Source organism: Andrena cerasifolii, chromosome 1 (assembly GCF_050908995.1).
Source record: "Andrena cerasifolii isolate SP2316 chromosome 1, iyAndCera1_principal, whole genome shotgun sequence".
Taxonomy (NCBI): Eukaryota; Metazoa; Arthropoda; class Insecta; order Hymenoptera; family Andrenidae; genus Andrena; species Andrena cerasifolii.
Window position 1 is genome coordinate 20910974 of NC_135118.1, and position 26337 is coordinate 20937310.

General features: G+C 40.3%; 2 protein-coding genes across 4 annotated transcripts in view; one reads left to right on the forward strand and one right to left on the reverse strand.

Annotated features, from left to right (window-relative positions):
- Window positions 1–26337, forward strand: part of LOC143378317 (uncharacterized) — a 160994-nt gene that overhangs the window by 33372 nt on the left and 101285 nt on the right. The gene's annotated exons all lie outside the window — the stretch shown is intronic.
- LOC143378049 (uncharacterized) overlaps window positions 1–26337 on the reverse strand; it is an 82706-nt gene that overhangs the window by 9429 nt on the left and 46940 nt on the right. Inside the window, exons 1-2 of one of the 2 annotated variants that reach the window (XM_076829898.1) lie at window positions 3713–4114; window positions 756–1003 (exon numbers count right to left, since the gene is read on the reverse strand). In XM_076829898.1, the coding sequence (XP_076686013.1) occupies window positions 756–999 (244 nt within the window). In that variant the 5' untranslated portion in view covers window positions 1000–1003; window positions 3713–4114. Of the gene's footprint in view, window positions 1–755; window positions 1004–3712; window positions 4115–26337 lie in introns of those variants that run through there. The other variant, XM_076829897.1, reaches the window with a different exon arrangement.

The following is a 26337-nucleotide window of genomic DNA, read 5'->3' on the forward strand; positions in this document are numbered from 1 at the left end:
TTGTTATAAATAAATTTTCACTATATTTTCATTAGCATTACAAAAAATTGTTATAAATGAATTTTCATTATATTTCAATACGTATTAATCCCAGGAATATTGAATAAAATTAACGCAAGACCACAAAATTCCATAACACTTTCCTGGGACACCCTGTACATTCGAACTACTTCCAATCGCCTCACAAAGCTACCACGAATACCTACGTTTAAAAAAAAAGCATTCGAAAAATCAACCCACGATTACGCCATTAACCATTCAAGATCGTAATAAGGTTGCAAGTTTCAAGCATGCCAATTCCGCGGTCTCGGTCTGGTAACAGAGAAAGTTGAGGTTGCTATAATAAAAATCGAGTCCCGACGGGCGCCACCAGCGACGGCCCTCTAATTACCAAGAAAATTAGCGCCGTAAATTGCGTCTGATACGGCGGGCAGCATCATCTTCCCAGCGAAAGACTCGGCATTCGTTCCCGCCAATCGCCGGTCCCCGAGTTACCGTGGCTCTGATCAACTTACTGCGCTTATCCCTATCATTCCGTTACAGAACTTCATTACCCGTCCCCACGCCCTCGGTATAAACCATCTCCTAACCCATCCCGGCCCTTCCGCGCCCCTTCTCCTCGGGGCAGCTACATCAGAAACGAGCATGTTAACCAGAACGATATATTACGGCTGTCGAGCTCGGCCGCCTCTGTTTCTGTCGAGGGAGCCAGAGCGACAGAATTAAATTGCTGATGTAACGAATGCCAGACGTACCGGTGCCCGTCGTGATCGACCTTCGAGGGTAGATCGAAAGGTCGAGCGGCTGATTCTCGGCAGGATTCTGATCCCTCCAGGCCGGCCGGCCTCCGACTCTTCGATGAACTCCGTGCCGTCGCGGGGCCAAAGGGGAGTATTGATCGAGAGCAAGGCGGTAGGGGTGGAGGGTGGACGTCCCCACCACAGCCGCGTACACCGCCAGCCAGACCGTGGCCAGAACCACTGTCACCCCCGGCTGCATCCTCCTGCAATCAAACGGATGTACTTCGTTACCACTCCTTTCCCCTGTGAACTAGCGAAAGTGCACGAAGCTCGTGCCGCTCCCCGCGAATAACACGCGAAGCGTGTCCTGAGGGCGCGCTATTGTGTCTCGCGGTGAACCGACCGGGGAAGCGGGATCGTCTTTTGCTCGTATACCCACCCCGGCACGTCTCCGGGACGCGCCGCCAAGAGGGTGGTTTTTTTTAAACGTTTCCGCTTTGGAAAGAGCGTTAAAGGGCGCGCTTGGCTGCTCCGTTATTTTCCAGAAGGCGGGAAACGGGCACGGAGAGGACGTGTGAGCACTTTGCATCGAATGGAGGGCCTTATTAGGTATTCGCGTCGCGTCAAAGGTATGGGTTGGATGTTGGCGAACGACTCGAAGGGGGTAGCGGTTTAATGTCTACGATATTATACCGGCGATGCTACTGAATTTTGATGCAACACGCGGGGGTGTATATATTTACGCATGTTTCTGGATCGAGTTGCCGGAGAAGTGAGCAAGTTAAATTGTATGTCCACCAGGGGGCGAGGGTCGCCCCGTAATTCGAATAATTACTCGCGTTGCTAGAGGCTATCAGGTTTTACAAAGCAGGCCGGGTATCGATTATCGTATTTGTAAGCATCGAAAATTGTCGGCCGTTCTTCGCGGCGCTCGATTGTAATGCTGATTAAAAGGTAATTGACCGGTGAATAATTAGCGGGAATCGGCGTGCTGGGCTTGGTGAAATATTTGTGGGTTGTACTCTCCGGTAAGCTTTTCCGGAACGGGTGCAAAGAGCAATGAAATTTCGAAATCGAGGATTCGAAAGAATCGATAACGATCGTTTAATTTCTCGCTAGTTAAATAACAATTAGTCTTTTACACGTGACTTAATAATTAGTTCTCGACGTACACTTGATAATTAAAGCGAATCAGTGTTAATTAAACCTGCAATAATGAATCCTTTATCATACACTTATTATTGAAATACTGCAAACAGTGTGAATTCCGACGCTCTGCGCAATATAGACAGCGAGCTGTAGCTGCCTCATTTAAATTCCAGAATATTTATTCCCGCAGACATTTCAAACTTTTCTCTAACCACCACTCTACCTCCTCTAGCCTTCTCGCTAACAACGTTCCACTTTTCAAAATAACAGACTGACATCACAATTCTTTCAGCCCTGATAAAAGGAATTTACCCCCCATATATGAGGGTAGATTTTGCACGGTTCACTTTGCTTGAACAATGCGGTCGATTTAACAAATTTGAAGCACTTGTAAACTCGCATTTTTAGCATTCAAAGCTTTTATTTCAATTGCGTCGATATATTGTTTGTAAACAGAGCTTGCTGCACTGGGCCAGAAAAATATTTTTAAAGACAATGAATATTATAATACTTTGTATTACCTCTGAATTTTACAGTAGTGTATAAAGGGAGAGAAGAGGGGCTTCCATTATTTCTCGATCTCCCTTTTGTTTTTCTTTTAAGGGGGGACCTAGTGTAACCGGCAGAAATCAACGTCCTTTTGGGGAATTTTTTGTAAGGAAACCATTTGGAATCATCGCGTTATTTTTATATAAAATATGTTTGTTCACTTCTTGAAGTACATAATATATCCTGAAAGTTTTAAAAAAATTGCATGTATAGTTTCCTTAGAAAAAATTCCCCCAAAAGAAGGTTGATTTCTGCTGATAACACCAAGTTCTGCCTTAAGAGGTTATACCGAGTCAGGCGGCCGAAAAGAGGCAAATATTTGTGATTTTTTTTGAAGAAGTGGAAGCGTATATTTTTACAAAACTTTTTGCGCTTAAAAGAGCGTCGTTTAAAGAAAATTTGGTAATTTTTTCGTAGAAAAATATTTAAGTTTGTAATAAAATAACAAGCGACATCCAAGAAGCATTTTTAAAAATTTGGTTTTGCGGTGAGCACTGCCATTCGGAACCAGATTACCTAAAATCAAAAAACAAAAAAGATTTCCTTAGTATATTAATGTATCTTCCGCTCGACGGAGAGAATTTTCCGAAATATTAATTTAAAACAAAATGTCGGGTATTTAAAGTTGAAATCCTGATTTCTTCATGCAAAAATCACGCGAAAAAATCAGGATGTCTTTAAACAGCCGCCATTTTGTTTTAACTTAATATTTCGGAAAATTCTCTCCGTCAACCTGAGGATACATTAATATACTAACGAAATCTTTTTCGTTTTTTGATTTTAGATAATCTGGTTCCGAATGGCAGTGCTCGCCGCAAAATCAATTTTTTAAAAATGCTTCTTAGATATCGCTTGTTACTTTATTATAAACGTAAATATTTTTCCACAAAAAAATTACCAAATTTTCTTTAAACGACGCTCTTTTAAGCGCAAAAAGTTTTGTAAAAATAAACGCTTCCGCTTTTTCAAAAAAAAATTCACAAACATTCGCCTCTTTTCGGCCGCCTGACTAGGTATAACCCCTTAAGTTTATTTTAACTGACACACTGTCGCTAACTGTCGACAAGCTGTTTCAACACCGGTGCGCAGAATTTGCTTCGTCGCCGTTTTTAAGCGAACCAGTTGGGCCAGTTCCATTGAAATGTGTAAACACTCGCTTTTCAGTTGCATTGCCCCGATTTCGTTGAATCAACCCGCATTGTTCGACCACGGTGAACCGTGCAAATTCCCGTTCAAACTCAGACGCCGCGCAAGTGCCGCTTGTAGCTTCTCACCCTTCGCCCGCGGGAATTCGTGCACGCTCCGCCGATAAGAGTATCACTCGCTCCAGTGACGTCACGGAATCCACCCCCCGAGAAGCAATCGGTCGCCGGTCAGCGAGGCACGTCGCGCGTAGATCGCCCGCGCAAACTAGACACCATGACCTTCCGCTCGCATCTTGATCGCGGGCGCTCGCAACAAGATCACATTCGCTCGGCCCTATATCGATTCCGCGGCACTCGACGCGCTTCCTCCCAGAAGAAAAAACCGATCCCTCTCGCTGACTCCTCGTCGAAGCCACTCCTCTCTGCCGCCACTGTTCCCGCCAGCGAGATTCTTGCCGCTTTGTGCCTCGAGTACACCACTCTGCCGCTGACCCAGAGAAAGAGAAGCAACAATCGACCCTCGACGCGCTCGCAGGCGGGATCAAGTGATCTTGACACACTGTCGCTGCCAGCTAGCGGTGGCTAATCTTAACGGCCCAGCCTCGCCGGCGAACGATCGGCGGGATCGCAGCGCGTACACAGACCGATCGGCGGGCGACTTCCGGCAACCGACGTCACGCTGATCCTCTACGCTACAGCAACGACGCTGCCGGGAGTTCATCGGGGGTCGACGTCGATTTCGATTAATTGCCAACACGCGGCGTTATTCTCCGCCGGCGAGAACGGTCTCGCTGTTGGGGACGTCACGAGCAGGAGGAATCAGGATAGAGGTGAATTTACACAGTTCACTTTGGTGGGACAATGCGGTCGGTTCAACAAAATTGAAACAATGAAATCGAAAGGCGAATGTCGACAGGTTTCAATGAAATTGACGAAGACCCGCCTGGCTTGGAAATTGCGTCCAGGAAAATTGCACGTGTCGGTGTTGAGAAAATTCGCAGGTTACTCGTAAACTTAGTTTTAAGTTGTCTAACTGCCGTGTTATCCGTTTTTGCCGTAAATCTAATAAAGTAGTGTTCCGGTACTCTACGCAAGCCTCATCTCTGATGTCTGGTGACACCATACGCGACCTTGGTATTTAATTTTCTAGGACTTTAACGTTCCATTATCATTATCGACATATTGTTAACTCCGCGTATGGAACACTAGGTTTTATTCACCGCACCTCTAAGTTATTCTGTGGCATCACCACACTTTGGACTCTCTATAACTCCTTGGTTCGTTCTGTTCTCGAATATGGATCCGTTATTTGGGCTCCCTATTATAAATGTCACTCTGTATTAATCGAGAGTGCGCAGCACAGGTTTCTTAGACTGGCATCGTATCTTACTGAATCACCTATGTCTTTATTTTGCAATAACTATGGCTTCATGCTGTCGCGCCTTGGATTAATGAGCCTTGATCAACGCCGTGGGGTTGCGGACCTTTTATTTGTATATAAACTCATCAACCATTCTATCTCATGTCCTCAAATCCTTGAAACACTTAATTTTTATGCACCGGAGAGTTGCCTTTGAAAACATACTCTCTTCCTTCCTGAGGCACATCGAAGACTTTGCGGCTACTATAATAGTCTTAATCGACTTTTAATAACTTCGAATCGGTACTGTAACTCTGTCGACTTCTTTAATAATTCTTATAATTCCTTTAAGGGGAGGCTCCGGTCTAGAGCCCAAAAATATAGGCGATATTTAGGAATTAATTAAAGGAAAATTACTATATATAATTTAATGGGACTTTTTGCATTGTGTTGAGAATGTCTTAGATTATAGAAATCTATTTTTTGTTTTATAATTAATCTTTGCATACGGCCCTGGGTAGCCGTTAAAGTGAAGGCGTCAAAAAATTGATCCAAATCGGTGGGCGCTATATTTCCAAAAGTTATTATCCGATTCGACTGAAATCTTTTTTATTTTGAAGATTATTATTCTGTCTAGGGGGTGAGGGAATCAGAAATAAATAAAAAAATGAAATTTTTTTAGAAAATAACCAAGTTTCACTTTTTCCCAATATTTTTCATTCTTTCAACGCCTTTGAAAAATATAAATTTTTTATATATTTTTTGCTTTCTCCCCTAGCCAGAAGTATATTCTTAAAATTAAAAAAAGTTTCAGTCGAATCGGATAATAATTTTTGGAGATACAGCGCCCACCGTTTTGAGAACACTGTTTCGAGAAAAACGCGTTTAAAGTTTTACGCGAGTGCCGAGTGGCCGGGTGTTACCCATGCATTTGCCGCTACTCAAATGCCTATAACTTCGGGAATTTTACGAATTTCAACAAATCCTTTTAAACACGTATTCCTAAAAGATTGAACATTCGAAAAATGAAATAAAAAAAAATCGACATTTAGACCGGAACCTCCCCTTAATCACTCTGCTCTGACCGCTGTTCGTAGTTCCCATGCCCCTTAACTTTTACTATTATATTTGCTGCTATTATTATTACTATTATTTTTTATATCTACCTAGTTTGTCACTATCATTAATGGTTCTTTTGCGCTTACCTCTCTGCTTTTGTTTCTTTTAATTATATTGCTTTTGTACTTTCTAATTGTTTGTTCTATGCCTGTGTGACTGCGATTTGTACTCTTCATAACAAAGGGTTTATCCCGTTGATATACTTAAGTAAATAATAAATAATAACAAAGTATTGGGATATATATTCTGAAGGATTCTATATATAAATAATGTTCGATACGTTCACCGTTCAGCCTGAACATAGTACGTCATAAGTTCCGGAGCAAGTTAGAGAAGTTTTAATGTGTTTCGAATTGGAGGCGAATTAAATGCACCGAGGCGATTTCAATGTTATAAGAGGACGTTGATCGGGTAACAAGTTTTAGATTGTCTCCACAAGAATTGGTCAAGTAGATTAAGTTCACGGAATCCCATTACTAATTTACCAACTTGATGTTTATTGTCTCGAAAGTGAGTACGTTGTATGCCTTCGTTATAAATACTCCAAATGACATCGATATCGTGATTCCATAAATCTTATAAACGCAGAACCGAGGGGATACATTTTCATGAGCGAGGCTGAGGCGAGATTTGGAGTGGAACGAACGTCCTAGTGGGAAAGTGATTTGGAAAATGGTAGGAGATTAATTGGGAACAAATTTCGTCGAATATGGAAGATTATTTCCGTCAGTATTATCATCTATAACCGTGTACGACGTAGGTGAGTCGCAGAAGGTTTACAGGGAATTCGATGGAGAATGGAAATTTGGTGGAAGCTTAATTGTGTTTGAATTAATACAGACGAAATTAATGATGGAGTTCTGAAGTCATCTATTGGCTATTAAACGATATAATGTAGTTCTTCAGGGAGCCGGTACTTTTCGAAGACTAATGTCTCGTATCGCTGCTCGTTTGTTCACCAACGCATGGTTCTGGTAGAAAAAGAAAGGATTTAAAGGACCACAAATTCCGTGAAATCTGTCCTATTAGAACCACTCCTCCAGCAATCTACTGCCGGGCGATTAATCACTGTCACTGGTATTTTTGTCGCCTGGGGCGAAAGTTTCGACAGTATAATCCCCGCGTTACTTGCTTCTCGCAGAACGAGATTAAGTTGTGTAAACCCACCGTAGAAAATAAGGTACGAAAACTCCTCGAAGCTCCCGATATCCCACTGGCGATAACAATTTCGACGTAGCAGTAATTGCTTTAGTGTGTTGCGCGAAGTGCATTGCCTGTCACGTTTACAAAGGAACGAGGGACAGCTGTATTTATGTAATATTCGTGGTAATTACCGGGGATACAAGACAGCAGTTATTGGGGATGCAGCAAATAATTAAGTGCTTAATTAATCGAATAACGAGAAGCATTGAAAGAAGGGAGATTAATAATAGCGTCGAGAATAATTTATGCCTGGAATTCTCTCAATAATACATTGGATTTGCAGACTGTAGAAATATTAATTCGCGAGGTTATTGGTAATTATTGGAATTCTATAATGAATCACATAAAAACAGTGAATTTTTATATTTGCATCCTCCGTTAATTCATTTGTTCCACTATGTACAGGAAATTACGAGCAATATCGATTAATGCGAATTAAATTACATGCCTCCGGTACAAATTTTACATATTACTGAAGCATTACATACGCGTAAAAATATGATCATAAACGAACAAAATTTCCATTAAATTAAAGACGTGTATAACATTTTTCCTCGCGAATTTTTGTAATCTACTATTGCGAAAGGACTGTAGTGTAACCCCCTATAAATTAACAAACGAGTAGCACAAGAACCTCGGTAGGAAGAGCAGAATCCGTAAAGATCGTAATGTCACAAAATATAATACATCGTTTGATCAAGACCCTTGATAAGAAAGAGGAGTGCTGTAAATGATAAATGATCTTTATTACAGAAACGTGCTACGATAACTCGCCCATTTTTCAGTGGCTCTTTGCTCGTTGAAATATGAGACTCATTGGGAGTCCATTAACATTTTACCGAGAGCAGGGCAAATAATCTCAGCGATTCGCGTATCTCGGATTTTACCGCTATACGAACTTGCGGTACATCCAAGTGCCCTCTTCCTTTTGGCATCCGCACGCAATTAAATTCCACCTTAACGGTAACGGGAGTTAAGAGACTTTAAATTTTCCGAAGGGGAACGCTCAGTTAAAATGCGCAGTTGACACTGCGGTGTCACCAACGAGAGAAGAGATGTTTGAAATGAGCGTAAAAAGTTCATTAGAAATAAAAAAGCTCCATTATTCCGTAATTATATGTACATACAGACGGAAAAGATCCATCAGGAATGAACCACTGGGGAAGAGAATGCTATCGTTTCATTTAATTAATCGTTTCATTAATCCTGAGACGTTCACAAAAGTTTGGTTGTTATAATGCCATTTCCCAATATTTATTCAATTACAACCAACTCAATTACCCTATTTCAAATTAACATTATTTATTAAATAAAGAACTGATGTGCAACCACGTACAAACCGATAAAATACATTGCCTTCTTAATTAATACTTCCTTGTCAATCAATTATTATTTTATAAAAAGAGTAAAGCTTCTTAACGATCTATAGTTTAGGGGAAAACCTCTAGGAAACTACGTAGATGTTAGACGCTATAAGTGTGCATTATTTATAGTATGTATTACGTTCAGGATTTTCCCATTTTTATTTTACACACTCGTGGTAGACACAGATGCAGCAGACTCTTGTTTTATAGCTATGAATTAATTTCGTCTATAAAGGGACTCCGAAATTAGATTCTTCAGTGGAGGGCAATAATTTATATAAATTAACAGCGACGGTGCTTTCACAGTGTGACTAATTAAGAGACTGGCCACCGTGACGCTTCAAACGTCCGGGAATCTTTGGTGAACTAATTAGTTTCTCCGACGTGTCAAGCTACAGTCGGGGGGAAAAAACAGCCTAGGGAAAGAAAAACAGCGAGAAGAGTGCGCCAGGCCGTATCGCTGCCGCGGACAGAAATTTAAATCGTACAAATTGTCGCAGCCAAGGGAATTAAAGTTCCTCCGATAGAGGCGATTCACTTCAGCTACAGATGCTCGCAACTTCCCCTCGTCTTTTTTCTTATCTGCTTAACTCCGTGAAACCCTTTTCGCAGTCCTTTTTCTCCGTCCCCTTTTCTTTTCGCCTTACATTCCCGGAGGCAACGAGGCGGAACGTTACGAGCGCCGATAAACTTTCTTCTCAGATCGAACCCGAAGAAAATTGGCCTGATCGTGTTTCTCCTTCCTGGGAGTACCGTTTGCACGCTACGTCATACGGGGTGTTCCGCGGCCATGGGTAAAAGCTGAGCCGGTAATGGGATTCATGAGAAAGGAGGATAGAGCTCCGGTATAACGCGCACTTGTAGATTAATCGTTTTCGAGGTCTTTAATTTTTTGGGCACTAAGGTAGAAGTTATTAGCTTTTCCTTGTGGCATATAAATTTTCGACAGTTTCGCGAGGAGGCAATCATTTCGAAGCAAACTTGCGGCTACTGCTGAGGTTTGCAACATTTCCCTATTATTCATTGATTTTTAGAAATCGTCAAAGTATTACAGGGTTATTACAAAAGAATTGACCAATTTCAACATTTTATAAAGGGAAGAAATGTTGAAGATATTGAGACGCACGTTGAACTAGTTTGTAGGAATACTCGTGAACAGTTCTTTTCTTTATAAAATGTAGAAACTTTTAATACGTTTCTTTTTAATAACCCCGTATGTTTGTAAATAGGAATTCTAAAATAGAAATCTTTGAACACTTTTTCCAGTACACTTTTATTAGTAATAAATATGAAATACAGTTGAGTTATTCGGCTCTCGGAAAGTAACAGATCGAAATAGTGGCTATAAAAAAACCCATTCGAAAACCAATTTTCTTTATTCTCCTGTGCCTTGCATTTTATGCATTTAAAAACATTCTCCGCGAAAGAGAAATAGGTATGCACGTATTTCATGTTTTTAAATGCACGAAATAGTAGGCATGGGAGTACGAATAGAATTAATTTTGGAAGTGGTACTTTCTGTATTAATTTACTGAAAAGCAGATGCGCTGGATATTTATTGCGCGCGTGAATGTGGAAACGTGGGATTGCATTCCCTCCGATTGGAAAAGGATTTCTACTTAAAACCAGTACACCTTCAGGGTATTTTCTTTCAAAATCCATGTTTACTGAATCTTTCTTGTTTGCGTCGACAGTTTGAAATATTCTATATAAATCTGTAGAAAGTGGTGATTTATTTTGATAGCGATTTAAATAAGGTCGTTCGAAAGGATGATTGAAAGGGCGCAGCAAAGTGTCAGCTCACGTCACCGAAATGATTGGATTTCGCTGAATATTAAGCAACTCCGTTGGTTAGATTTATCGAATACTATGCATGCACAGGAGCGATTGCACCGTGTATCGGTAAATATCATGTATCAACGTCGCACCATTCGACACCTGGTCGATCGACGTGGGAATAAATTGCAGGGTAAAGAGATAATTCTAGCTTTAATATCTTCGTTCTAGAATTACAGAAGCAAGTAAAATAATATATTTGCCCTTCCATTGATACGTTGCACAAACGTATCTGCTGTGTTAAAACAATCTCTTTTGGAGCTAGAGTAGCAAAGTGAAGTCAAGGAAGCTCCAAAGAAGGAATAATTTTAAGGGGAAAAGGAACGTGCGTGGTCAGACAGAGAGTAAAAATACTTCAGTGTTACATTCTAATCCAAGGTAGCCCAACTTATTCACTCCTCGATCAACCAAACTCCTTTCCTAAACGTTGCACGTATTAGAAACAGAGCTTTGAGGTAGAAGAAAATATGATACAACGATTTCAAATAGAACGATTCATTTGATTCCACTTCTCTCTTTATTTATTTAGTTAGTTAGTTAAACGGAAGCCCTTTGATATTTACAAAAAAGAATAATACTAAGCAATGAAGCGTGGATTAGAGAAATAATTATACAAGTACATAATACATAAATAAATTAGAAGCAGAAGCACATAAAGCTGCAAACACTAAACCAAAATAAAGGAAATGGCAGCTAGTTACAAATATGATTGATAACTCTATGTCTAAATGTATGAAATGATCAGTCAAAGAACTCGAATATTTTACATACACTGTTAACACTCATACACATACGATTAATGGGATTGTATTTCTCCATTAATGTTCGATGATTGTCAATATATAAAAATGACTAGTGCCTAAGTTTCCTAGGAGGAATATATAATCTAAAAATTTGTAAAATTTGAGGACACTTAATAACGTGATTAATAAATAATCTAATAAGAAAAAACTCACAATTTATCACACAAATTTTAGATTATATTGTACGTTACCCTAAGGTGACCAACGAAAAAGAGCGAACTTATCTTCTATAGTTTCACGCAATCTTTCCGTGCGTTTGCATCGTAAACTTTTCGCGCGCGATCTTGGTTTGCCTTGGAAACAACCTGCCATTTCGTTCCTTGGTCGGCGAACAAAGAACACAAGCTCTGCCCGCATATATTTCACGGGGCGCAACTGGATTTGATTGTTACCTGAAAGATGCATATACGAAACTCACAGTCAACGACCAACGGAATAATGGCACCCACGGGTCCCACTGGGTGGGCAATAAAAATGGCACAGGGCGACTATATCGTTGTGTCATGCAGACCTTATCGATCCAGCCCATTTCCGCCTGACTTTTCGCAGATAACGTATTGAAATATTGGAGCGTTGTTTCACACCGGCCCCGGTGCCAGAGCGTACAAGGCAGCACCGGCGGGTAACCAGATTTTTTATAGCATTGAGGATAGTCCTTATTACTCTCCATGACAAATAGTCCCGAGTGACAAGTGCCCAAAATATTCCAGGCACAGAAGCATCATTTTCGGACTAGAAATTTTCCGATTTACTGTGGAATATCTGCGACGCGACAAAATCTATGGGACCACTAGAACCGGATACAAGTAGTATAGGAAGAAAAGAGTCAGCCAATCGAATTTCTGAGTGGAGTTTGGAATTTCAAGGTTTCTTGTGGAGGAAAACTACTTCAATCTTTTCTCCATTTAACCCTTCGTTGACACACCTCTTCTTTCGATCAACTTTGACACACCTGGGTGGCTCACACCCAGAACAATTTTTGAACGACTGCCATTCTTATCTGAAGAATACAATCGTCATGAAAAAAATCATGGGTCAATTTTAAGGTCTGTAGAATGTATTCCAATAGTTTTTTGATTGAAATTTCATCACAGTTTTTGTAAAAAAATCTAGATTACCATGTGTCGAGGAAACGCGAAGAAAATCTTCAAAAAATTGTAACTTTTACAAATTCTAATATTAGAAACTAAAAATCTACAGAGTTATTGTTCAGATATAATATTTTGAGACAAAAAATAGTTTGCAAGTCAGCTTTGGAATAAAAGTATTTATTTTACATATAGAAGGTACAGAGCGTCAAAATCAGCTTATGGGTGGCTCACACCCAGATTGTCAACGAAGGGTTAATGGTTTCATGTCTATATAATATTAAGTGATTCGTGGATATGTAATGGTATTTTTATAACGTTCTGATTGGGTAACCAGATTATTCAGAACCAGCAATTTAACGTTACCAGTGGTTGAAATAACTGGGGTCTATATCATTAATGTTTTGCTGTAATTGCATGTTAAGGAAATAAGAAGATATCGTTGCAAGATGATAGCGAATGCTAATGATTTACTAATTGGCGTACTGTTTCGTTCCTCTTTTCCCTAAGGCCTGAGACTTGTCCTCAGTTGGGCTTAGCAACCCCAGGGAGTCTGAGCTGCTTTATTAGTGATGTGTACTGTGGCCTTCAAACTAATAATGGATATATTCCAAATTTATATATATATAATAACTGCAAGTAGAGAATATTCCAAAGATATATTACGCGTTTAATTGTTCTCAGCCAAATCCACTTTCACTAAATACATTCATGCAAAAATATTACAGGTGCTTATTCACAAAATTTCCATATTCAATTATTATACCATTAAAATCACAACCCTTTATTTTACAATAAAACATTAATGAAATTAAATTGAAACGTACCTATTAATTTGTATAAAATCTTTATTACCTAAAAACGTCCAAAAAACTTCGATTATACAGAGTGAAGGAACATTCTTAACGAATTTATTAATTACTATCCCATGCATCGCACGGTTATCCCCCCTGCAGAAATAAATAAATGAATAATGTTGGTACCGAATGCATTAATACATAATGCAAGCCTTGAAGGATACGCAAGCATCTTCTATAGCGAAACCACATGTCACGCAGAGGGGAAAGACGTTCACGGAGCATATTTGGAGCGTAACAGTGACGCAGTTGCGAATCTGCTCATCCTTTCGCAATTCATTATGGCGTTACGGCCCCCCGAAAATGCGAATCATCGCCTCTGAGACTTGGAATACAATTACGCGTGTATATTCCTCGCAGGCGGCGGCTGTCGCCGTAACGCCGTAATTCGGTTACGCCTAACTACTTGCAAGACGATTAAGGCGCGCCAGTTTTTTATGCAGAGAATTACTAAATGCGAAGCAACCTAACTCGATCAAAAATACTGAATATACTTTCGCAAATTAATGGCTGGCGTTGTTCACTTACTGACCCGTGTGCCGAGGGTAGAGAGCCTCCAACCCTTGCCGCTGAATTATTTCACGGTTTAAGTACTACCCATGACAGATAGGGTTCCCTGATGATAGGTGGTCGATAATCGTGCACCTAGATGGGAACGTTAGGAATAAATAATGTCTGGCATCGACGTGTTGCGAGTAAGTAGCCTGAACCGACAAGTTGGGTAGATACCTAAGCAGAGTTTCATACTGAGGAATACTTAGTATTGGTAGATACTGAGTGAGCAAGTTTCTTACATAGTTGAAGGGCAATATCGTTGGCTTGTTAGCAAAACTGAATAAGTCCGCTTTTTTTGCACATTTCGGTCTTTACCAAAATAAAGATGAGGCCAAAAATTCAAGCTTATGCTTCTCGAAAACAAGACCTTCTGGGGAACTATTTTATTCCATATTTTTCCCTTACTTTTTCCACGGAGAATCATTAACGTCACGGTTGTAACGATAGTTAAGTGACAGCCGTATAAAAAAGAAAATTATCTGTAACTTAAATCAGAACAGAAACAGTTTCACGCGATATCATTTATCATTAATGGCTACTACGATTTGCGATGGAAGAATTGCCATTGGGCCGTCAGCCGATTTCATCATAAATAACTATAATTACCACCACACACGATCTTGTTAAATTATACTCGGGGAGACTAGTTTTTTTTAAAGTCCATTCATTTGTATCGCAAATTATTTTGTAGTAATACGAATTATAAACACTGTGGGTATTTTATTAGCGAAATAGAAGATGTTGTAGTTATTTTATTATCAGAGGAAAAGATATTTTGGGTATTGTATTACCGAAGAGAAGGTATTTTGGGTATTTTATTATTAAAAGAAAAGGTATGGTAGGTACATATTTTGACTAACAAAAAAGCTAGATGCAGAAATGATAATGTTTTCACGAAGGGCGCTCGCTGGAAGTAGCGCAATGCCCAAGCAGGATGTACTTGCTAGCGGAGCGATTAGCGTCGGAACTAATTGAAGGTTGACGACGGTCGGGGTGAGGAAAAAGTGTCACCTAATTAACGAGAGCGGCCGCGTCGTCGCTAATCGGTAGGCGGGTTCGCGCCTCAACTGCTAAATGAGATTACTTATTAATGGCGAACGATTTGCACTGGCTGCCAACGAGTGAGTAAGGAGGGTAACGATCTCATTCGTTTGATAATGTAATTGTCGGCTCGGACTCTGTGCCGAGCAAATAAAGGATTACGGCCCTATTGGCGGCCAGTCCCTTTTTATGAATTCATGGAACGAGCGGGAGCGAATTAACTCGATGGATGGACCGATTTTATTTGAACGTCTCCAGTGGGAAGATGCCATTGCACCAATTACCTATTTAATTTCTTACTAAAAGGGTAGTAATTCCTCGCACGTCTGTACTGTTTTTAAAATGTGTATGGAGTGGCATAACAATTTAGGAATAATGATCTCAAGAAAAAATGCACGGTGTTTGTTACTTTGAGTGTTCAAATTACATCTGGAATGTGTGCTTTCAAAACTCAAAGAGTTAGGGCCTCCTCGACAGTTTTGTGGTTTTGTGAAGATATTCACTCGACAGAGACAACTTTAGTTCAAAAACAGATAAAAATCAAGAAATATCAGTTGCTAATTGTTTATGTCTCCTGCTTTTAGTGAATCATTTTTTAATTTCAGTAAAGTGAATTATCATGTTGCAAATACCTATGAAAGATTATGCACTATTTTAAAGTTAAGCGATTATTCACGTTGCAGTAAGAAATTTATATTGAGATAATTATCACTGTGAGCATAAATACTGAAATTAAATTATTCCGAAAATTAAACTCGGAATGAGTTAAGGGTGAATGAATAATTTTTGTCAATATCATAAAAAGGCTTGTCGCATTTCTACTCCTGGAAAGCTGTAATAAATTATTTCTAGGGAAACTGAAATGATAGAACTGGAAATGTATAACCAATGAAGCCAGAAATCTTCCCCATGATGCGAGATCTACTCTACAACTTCTTTCTTCAGCAATTTCTTTGCAGTGGACGTCTGAACTTCAGATACACTATCAGCACGAAGAGCAGCGGAGATGCGATAAACTGTGGAGCGGGAAGATTCCAAAAGTACCTAATGAGATTTCATTGTCGTTTCGCAGGAAATTATCCCAAGCGCGCCATTAATTTCCTGTTATCTAGTGTCCAATGCACAATGCATCGCGGAAGCCCGTACCGAGCAGCGACAAAAATTACACTCAAGGCAGAAACATAAGAAAACAAAAGACCGTCGTTGAAGCAGTGCCTCCAACAATGCCAGCAACGATGACACATAAATTTACACTGATTCAGATTTTAATTTCCCTTTAAATTCACAGAAAAAACAATAACATAAAAACCTGCACCTCATAAATTCCAATATTTCAGTACACATTTCTATCCACTATTATTATCGCCATTATATCTCTCGGAAGTCGACGCCTGGGTCATTTTGGACCCGTATTAACTACCCTGCTAAATACACGCGTTGTGAACAATGATCTTTTTCTTAGAGACGTCGTTTTTTTTTCGATTTCTCAAGTTTTCTCTACTAGAGTAGATGCACCATTTGTGGTCACCTTAAGGTATTGCACCAGTTTCGGCCGCTTCTAAAAAACGTAATATTTCTTCGTGCAAGCAATAAATATAACCTTATATTTCTGTATACTAAACAAAATATTTATCATGTGAAATTCTTCACATAACAATGATCTGCAAGCAGTTTAAAAATAAGATAATTATGCACATGGCCAAAAACGGTGCAATGGCCAACAAACGGTACACCCACCCTATTAAGACAATCGGTAACGTTACGCTCGGGTGCAAAAATACCCAGCACAGCCGGTCGAAGGTTAAACTAACTTTAACGCGCGATTTCGTTGTGCTTTCACATCGGCTTTTATTTCCAAATCGTTGAAAGTATTGCGCGAGCATTTTCGAATGTTTTTCGGAGGTGATTTAAGCAGACCTTTTCAGCACAGAAACGGTATTTCGTCTACCTTTACGCCACTCAGTGTTAAAGAAACCATTAATTTAAATCTCCTAAATTTCTCCGAAGAATTACCAGTGTCAGGATAAAACCACCTCAAGATTATTCACAAGCTGCGTTCAAACGTACATTCTCTCTCTTCGTGACTCTATTTACTAAATCTTTTTCAACTTCCAGCCCGGCTGGATTAAACCCAAGTCTTCTACTTAATCTCAATTAAACGTTCGCCCGTTATCGCATACATCGCCCCCCGAATCTCAGCTCGCGCCGCGATAAATAAGCTGGCCAAAGGCGCGTGTGCATTGGGAACGCATTACGGCGAGCTTCCCCCGGGCTTCTGCTGCGGGCGGAGGCTCGCGAAATGCAATTTCGTATCGCAGTTTCGTCCCGTTGCAAAGTGCGCGCCGCGGGGGCGAAACACGCGCGTACAGGTCGGCGAGCGGGCGCGATTCAAGGTGGAAATTGAAATGCATGGCTCGGTCCCCCCCGCTTGGAATGGAGGTCACGCGTGTCTAGGAGGATGCAACCGCAAATTATAGGATGATTATAAATTAATGCATTAGTATCAGGACGTGGCAGGCGTCAGGGATCGAGTGTTGAGAGGCGTTATCACGTTAGACGCGAGCGAGCGAGCAAAATAATTAGAACGAGCCCGTCTGTGTAAGCTACGCTGGAAAGCCTATTTCCACCTAAACGGATCACCCTCGGGTATTAATCGTGGGCGTAGACGGTGGCCGAAGGTAACGGAGCTGCGTCGAACACGGAACGACCCTCGATTTCTTTAAATTTCATCGTGACTTGCTAATGGGAGAAGATGAGTTAAGTCGTTACTTTAAATGCCTTCGGTTCGGCTGAAGGGAGTCCAATTTTTTTTTTAACGAACCTTCATTTTTTTGTCAGAAAAGGACTATAGGTCAATCGAATCGACTTCGAAAATGTAGGGAATGTATCATAGAATATGCTCTGTTGGGATTTCTTTGCAAATGAAAATAAAACGTTTAATTCTTACACTGATTCGATAAATCAAATTATTGCAATTCTGACACTGATATGATTTTAAAGCACGAGTCACCAAACCATCGTTACATGGATGCCTACGTGATTAAGGATCCATTCTACTTTGTCGGTCAAAAAAGAGACCTATTTTTCACGATTTCTTTTCAACAACTAATGTACGAATTTTAGTGTTGTTTTTTTTTGTGAAATGTTTATTATTCCTTGCTGTATAGAATTATATTTTTCATATTTCCGAAATATAATTACAAGTTACGTCGCAATGTTTGTGCCTCAGTGAGAACGCGGGTCCTCTGCGAAAATCCTCCTCAGCCTCAAAGTGGTCCCAAAATGATAAAAGTAGAATAATTATGTCCTATAGGGACGCACGCATAAAGTGGAGTAGAATTATGGATTTACCAACAGTGGTTTCAAAATGACGGCCGTGTAAAGAAAATGTTAACCCAGATTTTTGCCTATTTTTCGATGTTTGTTTGTGGATGAAACAATAACTGTTTCTAATATATGGACGATTCTAGTCCACTTCATGCGTACACCTCTATGGGACATAATCATTATATTTTTCCTATTTTAGGACCACTTTGAGGCCGATCAGGACTTCCTCAAAGGGCCTGTGTCGTCACTGACAATGAGACACAAACATTGCAATACAAATTGTAATTATATTTTGAAAATATAAAAAACACAATTCCATACTGCAAGGAATAATAAACATTCAACAAAAAGAACATTAAAATAAAAAAATTTCGTTAAAAAAAATTCGTGAAAAATCGGCCTCTTTTTCGACCGACAAAGTAGAATGGACCCTTAACCTTAGACAGCATAAAAGTATCGAAACGGAGGTATGCTCTGAGCAACTAAAATAAATCTTTTCAATTTTTCTCCCTTTATCCTACCAACATAAATACCACAAAATTCGCTAAACTAATTCGTGGCCCTCTATACACGATCTTCCTGCATGCTCAAGGTCCCATCTTCCCAAAAACAGAGTCTCCTTTCCAACCCATTCCATTGCCCATTGCCAGAGAACCACCCCCCATCACGGCGGCACCGCAGCGTAAAGAAACAACAGCGATAGATCAGGGGAATTAAACTGATAATAGAGCATCAGCGGGCAGACAATTGAGAATAAGGTCTCCGTGACGATTGTATTGCCTGGCCGTGGGACTCATGAAAATATGGACGATGGTAGCAGAGTGTGAAATACTCGAGACATCCTCCAGCCAGCTAACAGGCGGCGGCCGCAACAAAGCGCAACGGAAATTATACAGCGACCCTTGAATATTCAAGCGGCACCGTGGGTGGGCTTCTCCGCGCGTCCACGTGGTAGCCGGGCAAGGACAACTCGCGCCGGAGCGGAAGACCCGGGAAAGCGTCGCGGCGACGCTGGAAAAATCTCGTTACAAAGACGAGGCACGTTTTACGACTGGACGGAGCCGAACAGCGCCCTGGAGCACCACGGTCAGGAACGGCCGAACCGTTTTATCATCCTCGCTTGAAACCCCCTCGCCGCGACGTTTACGAGGGCAGAAAGCTCGGCGCATTTACAGCGGTGCTTTATAAGCTCTGTTTAGCCGCGAAGCAATCGGCGTGAAACTGGCCGAGCCGCGCGCTGGTTCTTTGTATCGTTGAACGGCGATAGTATTTACGAGGGTACGCGATCGCTCTTCGAACGACGAGTCCCGCCTCTCCTCGTTGCGCAGCGAGCACGCCGCGAGGGGATCCGCGGGAAGTAGCTGCTATCACGGGAAAATAGAACTTGACGCAGGGAAGTGGGAGTCTGGATTCAAGTTAGATGAAAGCTCCCTTTGCTTTCAATATTTATTCCAACGGTGTTTGCTCGGGGCAGTGAAAGGGTACCGTGGATGAATGGGAAAAATTGTGTTGAATAATAGTGTAGTGGCAGCTGAAGGGTGTGAACATGCCACTCTATGTAGTTTTGAAAATTCCGAGCAAGACTTCAAAGGTTTTCTGTGATTTCTAGTCACTCGGAACTGCAAACCAGAAATGTCCAAATTAAGCTCCAAAGCCTCCACCGGTTTGCGTATGGAGGCTAGTTGATGGACATGGACGTGCTGTATGCAGGTCCTTCACAAACAGAATATGCCATGTGGAGAGGGTCAAAGACCCGTAAGGGGCCCCATTCGTCGACATCGCTGTTTTAACACGTTCAGGATGGTGTGACCCAAATGGTCATTTCACCGTTTTATCAATTTCTGCTTAAAAACCATACGTGTGTATATATAACCTGTGGGAAGATTAAACATCGAGTAAATCTTCAGTAAAATCGAGCCGCTTGGTCCAAAGAGCTGTTTCAGGGCATTCGGGAAAATACGCGCCGTCCTGAACGTGTCAAACAGTTCTCATGGCTACCTAATATTGCCTACTTTTTAGCGCAAAAAATAAAACTAATTCTAATAAAACTAATTCTAATTAGTGCGCAATAGAAAACTACATTCGTCAAGTTTATGAATTCATTGTCGTCACTCAATATAATTATTATTTATCTTGTCTTCTGACTAAATAGTATTTATTGCGTTGCCGATCAAAGGTGCACAACAGAACAATGCGTTCGTATTCTCAGGATTTCAATGTACGGCTTCAAGTTTTATAACAACTCTGTTTGCCGTCTGCTACTTATTGTCTACGTGAATGAAAAACCCAACTGTTTTCCCCCGAATCGGAGCTCCTGCTCCCAAAGCAAACACGCGACCTCTCGCCTCAGCAATCGAGCACGCGAGCGAAGTTTTATCGACACGGTTGTCGGATGCGTCGCGAGTGTGACTTGTCAGTTCCGTTCCCGCATTCACCGTATTGCCAGGGAAAGATGAACGGGCCAGGTACTCTCCCGGCATGAATAGACAGCCGGGCTAGATTCGAGAGGTGTGTCGAGAGGATAATGGTACATAAGGCGTTCGACTCGCGCGACGCTTGCGCCTAATGGGAATTCCAGGAACGTTGTATGGAAATTCGTAAATCGGAATTTGCACGCGAACACCTCGTACGACACTGTTCTATTAGTGGAAACGGCATTCCCTCTCTCGCTCGAGTGTACTGCCATTTCTGGTTGCAGCTAATCGGCGAATTAAATGATCCTCTCGCGAGGAGGAAACGCTTGATATCCTTGGCTATAAAGAAAAACGCAAGTAATCGCGTTACTGGATTAAATTTACGCCAGTCGATTAAAGTCCTTAACACGTCCCGTTGCCAAGTGGGCCATCGATGGCCATTTATTGGAAGTGAAACTTTCATTCAAAGGGAGAACATATTTCTCAATTCAATGTCGAAATAAAAATGCGAAGAAAGAAGCTGCAGCTATGAAGAATATAACACAGCTACTATTTTTCTATAATTGAATGTCGCGATCTACTTTTCTTATCTAGTTTTACAGTCCTACCAAAATCTGAATTTCCACTGTACCACAGAATGTTTTACAAAAAAAAATTCCTTCACTCCTCCTGTAAGGGAGACCGGGGCTAGTCTACGATCCAACCTACGTGTGTGTACATTGACGTTAACAATCGTTTTTTAAACAGTTTTCGTTTATATAGAGAAAAAGTAAATTGCTTTGATACATCGAAATTGATCGTCAAAACAACATTTCTTCATTCATTTTGTATGTGTTTTCTCAAGTTTCCGCTTACTATATATTAAATAGGAAGGACCAAAGTATATTTTGGCATATTTGTTACTAAGTAACTAATTCAAATACAAAATGAAAAAATTGAAAACAGAACAACGCATCAACTAGCCCCGCAGTGGGGTAAATTGATAGATTTTACCTTCGTCTAAATAATATTTTTTCATTCATTTTGTATGTATTTTCTCAACTTTTCATTTACAGCACATTAACGAGGAAGGACGAAAGTATATTTTAGCATATTTGTTACCAAGTAATTAATTAAAACAAAATTGAGAAACATTGAACACTGAAAAACGTATCAACTAGCCCCGGTCTCCCCTGTCTTTGATTAAGAGCCACAATAAATACCACTAAAAACACAAAGTAATTAAAAACGAAGTTAGTTCAACCAACCCACAGTCACACGCACATCTACCAAATATCGACAGCCATTTCGCTCGAAAGCTCCATTATTAATTCCCCCATCGTGTCGCCTTTTATATAACATTCATATTTCTCAATCAATGATATACGTTCCTTTCATCAAAAAAGCGCCATTGGCATCGACTAATCGGGCGTCATAAATAAATCCTTCCCATTAGCGCGCTATTTATCCGCTTAATCTGTCACTCGACTGTAACAAGGAACGTTCACAAATCACAATAAGCAGCGTCTAAACGACCGTTCCTCAACTACGATCACGTCCGTGGCCCTGAACTTCTCGGATCGCCCGTTGCTTCTCTAATTCCTTCTAATCGACGATGCTCACCTAACCAACGAGTGGAGGTTAAATATAAATCTGAACGTTAGCCGGATTCCGTGGAGGAGAGTCAAGAACCACAATCGTTTACGAGAGCATCGCCGCTCTTGAAGTTTGTATGAGCATCCCCTGAGAGATACTCAATCGCCCGTTCCATCGGCGAGCCAAATCAGCGATTTCATAAAATTACAATGATGCTCGGGTCGATAAATTCTGGGGAAGGAAAACGAACCTGACCCGGGATCGCAGTTCGACGACGGTTCACGTCGGTGATAACGAACAATTAATTGCGCGCGGTTGTATGAAACGATGTTGAATGAAATCAAATTTATTGGCCGCGCCTCGAGCCGCCTGGTTTAATTAAAATCGCCGCCTAAGCGAGACCGAAGGGTTTTGTATTAAATAATCTTGAACAGATTGTTGTATCTAGAGAGTCGGAACGGTGAAAACTGTGTGGCTAGTGGTTATTAATAAAAAAAAAAATTAGATGAAAATTGAGTGGGAGCTTCTAACTTGTCTTCGCAATTTCGAATTGTATTCCTCAAAATGACGAATGAAGGCGATGGAAATCCCGCGTTATGCCTGAAGCGACGAATGAATTATCCCGCTAGACCGCCAGAATAATTTGCGAGTCTGATTTGAATGGGAGGCTGATATTAGACTACACTTTGCCTGTTCATTCACCTCTCCCTTTAGGGGACAGCTATTTCTTTGGAACGACAAATGTATTCAGCGAAACAATGAATCCACGCGTAGCGAAACGGAGCATCGATTTTCCATTTGTGCATATAAAACAATGAGAGTAAACCTTCGCGTCGCGCCTTACAGATTTATGTCCTTTCTATTGTGAACGTAATTATTGATTGGTATAGTATACTGAGTGTCCCCTTTGTAACGAATAATGTAATAAATAATATTAACGCTTCGAGTGTCGCAGGGGTTTTGAAAAATGCGTCTTCAAGTGGGGAACGCTTCGTAGAAAATTAACTACGGGGCTGGTTTGTGTTCAAAGTGAATCATTAAGCGTTGGAAAACCCGCAGACGCCACTTGGTGTTAAAATCAAAGGTGAAGTGCATGGAAGACGATTTTTTGTAGAGATATTTTGGTACCACTATTTATAATAATAATAACTATATTAAATAAACGAAACTATAAAGTTTCTACGATACTTGCATAGAAAAGAGACACCTTGTGCGTACATTTCGAAGCATAATGGCGCAGCATTATTCCTGATTGCGTGATTATCAGAATTGATTGTAGCAAATGATAAATTGCGCAAGCACTAAAGGTTTAATCGCACGTTCTACACCAACCGTTCTTTTTTCCGTGTACAGTTTTTTGCACTGTAACTCTGTTAACAGAAATCGTTGTAAAACGTATCGAGCATGTCAACTGCACAAAGTGAAGGAGAAAATTGCGCAAGGAAATTAATTATCGACATTGCTCGCGAATGAAATGCACGAGCGGCGCATAATGGGTACGCGTACGTGCCGCGAAGAAAAATCTGTCCAGGGAAGTTGGGCAACGCTGGTTACCAGCTGGACGAAATGGGATTCTGTGTGAAATGTATTGCAAACTATTTATATCGAACTTTGTAAATACCGGTGGCAATTTTTTTTTTTAACAATAAGAGGGATTAAAATTTCCTGAAATATATTGCACAAACACTATAATAACAGAGAATCTATGTCGATGACTATTTAAATGAAAGTATGAAGATTTTCCTCTATTCAAACGTGAACTTTGTAAATATACAGACCGTTATTTAAATGTTTAACTTATCTCTATTGCTTTAATTTTCATATGTATAACAAAAATTATTTACATCTATTTGTGTAAACGTAGCTTCGTCAGTAAATAAGATATTTAATTCCTAAGAAATATGAACTTTTTAATTCGGGACGTACAAAAAAGTTGTCTCATTACCAATAGACAAGACCTAAATAACAAAAATGACTTAGGGTAACTCGGGGTAATATGCCACCGCAGGTAATATGGCACTTCTCAATAATTTTTTAAATAATGCGCACATGGCGTTACATTTGCACTAATTCCGTTCCATTTAGTGTAATTGCTAAGACGACAATAGATTTTGGCTTTTACCTTCTTTTATTGTCAGTAAATTCTGGTAAGTTATAAAAGTATCGTCTTAATCTAATTTCACACTGTAACTAGAATGCAGAAATGTATATTTGTCTGAAAAGTTCTACAAAAATTCAATAGATTATGATAAAGTATACTAACAAACAAATTTTACAACCTCTCGCACATCAGTTAACACTATGTACTTTGTGGAGAGATTACCAACCCTTCTTTTTATGGCCGTCTGGAGTAATATGCCACATGTTTGTCGGCATAATATGGCACTTGTGACGTATCATTATAACTCTTTCTATCTAATGCCATCGAATTTTTTTTTTCGTATTAGAACCATGTTTAAGAAGTATGTATGAACTTCAAACCGTGCTGCTTGGTCAGACGAAAGTTTAAAGGAAGCCATTCGAATGGTGAAGGAGGCTCGTACTACAATATAGAATAAATTCTGAGAATGTAGATATTTTTTATGACAATTCGACTGATGCAGAAAATGTGCAACTACTGTGCAATATATGAACTATATTATTACGATAAAAAAAGGACCTAAATGTGACTGGGTAAAAACTACTTGTTGCAAAAAGTGGACCCATGAAGACTGCGTAGAGATTGGAGACTGTTTAGTTTGTTAGAAATAGCTTTTTTCAAATATATTTTACGTTTCATTGAGTTCAAATATTTGCTATTAGTTACTAATAGTGTGAAGAGTTTAAAATATTGTTGATTCTAAAAAATTTGAGTGATTAGTTCGCACTTCATAGCTTGCCACTTTTGAGGACTTTTATATTTGCACGTTTCTTATTGAACTATAAAATTCACATATCTCTACTGATTGGTCAATACACCGAATTAGTTACACTTTCATATGGTTTTATCTTTTTCCCCGTATCTACTTATACTTGCGAGTTATCGCGTTTCAAAGTGGCATATTACCAGGAGTTACCCTACACTTAAAAACTGTTATCTTACGAGTCCATAGCATAGTTCCTAAATAATTTCCTCCCCATTTTAATCAGTAGTACAAGCAAACGTTGCCCCGCGAATCTCGCGAATATGCTGCATTATTGAACCGCGGAAACTTTACGATCACGATCGGCTATGAACATGACAATACGGTCGTAAAGGGTTTCAGAAGCGCATTATTCCTTCTCCAACAGAAACAGCTGTTAACGAAGCACTAACAATTACATTTCACGGTACAGGTGCTTTCCACCCGGCCGCCATGCTGCAAGTTCGGCATTTTATTTAAGTGTCCATATTACGGCGGGCATACGATACGAGCGAGCTAAATAGTTAACCGCGTTCTAATTCTAGCGCCCCACCGGGGTGAAAAGCGTCGAACCTTATCGTGCATTAACGTAATTAGCGATTAAACCCAATTAGCCGCTGATAGTGGATGGAACGGCGCGCCTTACTTTACAATAAAAGGGGGCGAGAAGTTTTGTTCCTGTCGAGCGAAAACCCGTGCTCGATGCGATAAAATTTTAGAGGCGAATACATTCAGCCCGCTTCGATCGAGCCGACTGTAATTGAATAGTTATTGGCCGAGCCTTTAAAGTATTCAACGCGCACTAAGCCAGAATGATCGCGCTTTGCCAGTTTTCGACGGCAACGAAGCGAGGGTGAGATCAGCTTGTTGATTAATTGACATGACACATATTTGTGGGAAGTGGTTATTCGCGTGATTGTAAATATAGAAAAAAAAAGCCGCGCGTGTGTTAAGAGCAGACCCGGCTGATTGCGCGTGCAAAGAGCGCGATGCAAAAAGGCACTGCAAGAGAAAGAGCGCTTAAAAGACATAAAAAAATATGAGATCAATTTTTAAATTAAAAATAAATAGCTTGTCATAATCCTACAAATATTATTTATACAGTCTTCTCTCGATATATTCCCGCGATCCGGGACTCTATCGTCGAGAATGAGACACGATTCTGCTCTCTTCATTTGCAATGTATTCGGAAATTTTTTTTGGAAAGCGTCAAACAAGAGAAACACAACACCGGGCCGGGTTAGGGGTGATTTTGTATTTTCTTTGGAGAGTGGGAGTTTCATGCTTGCCGGGTTTAATGAGGTTCGTGGAAGATTTAGAGGGACTTCGG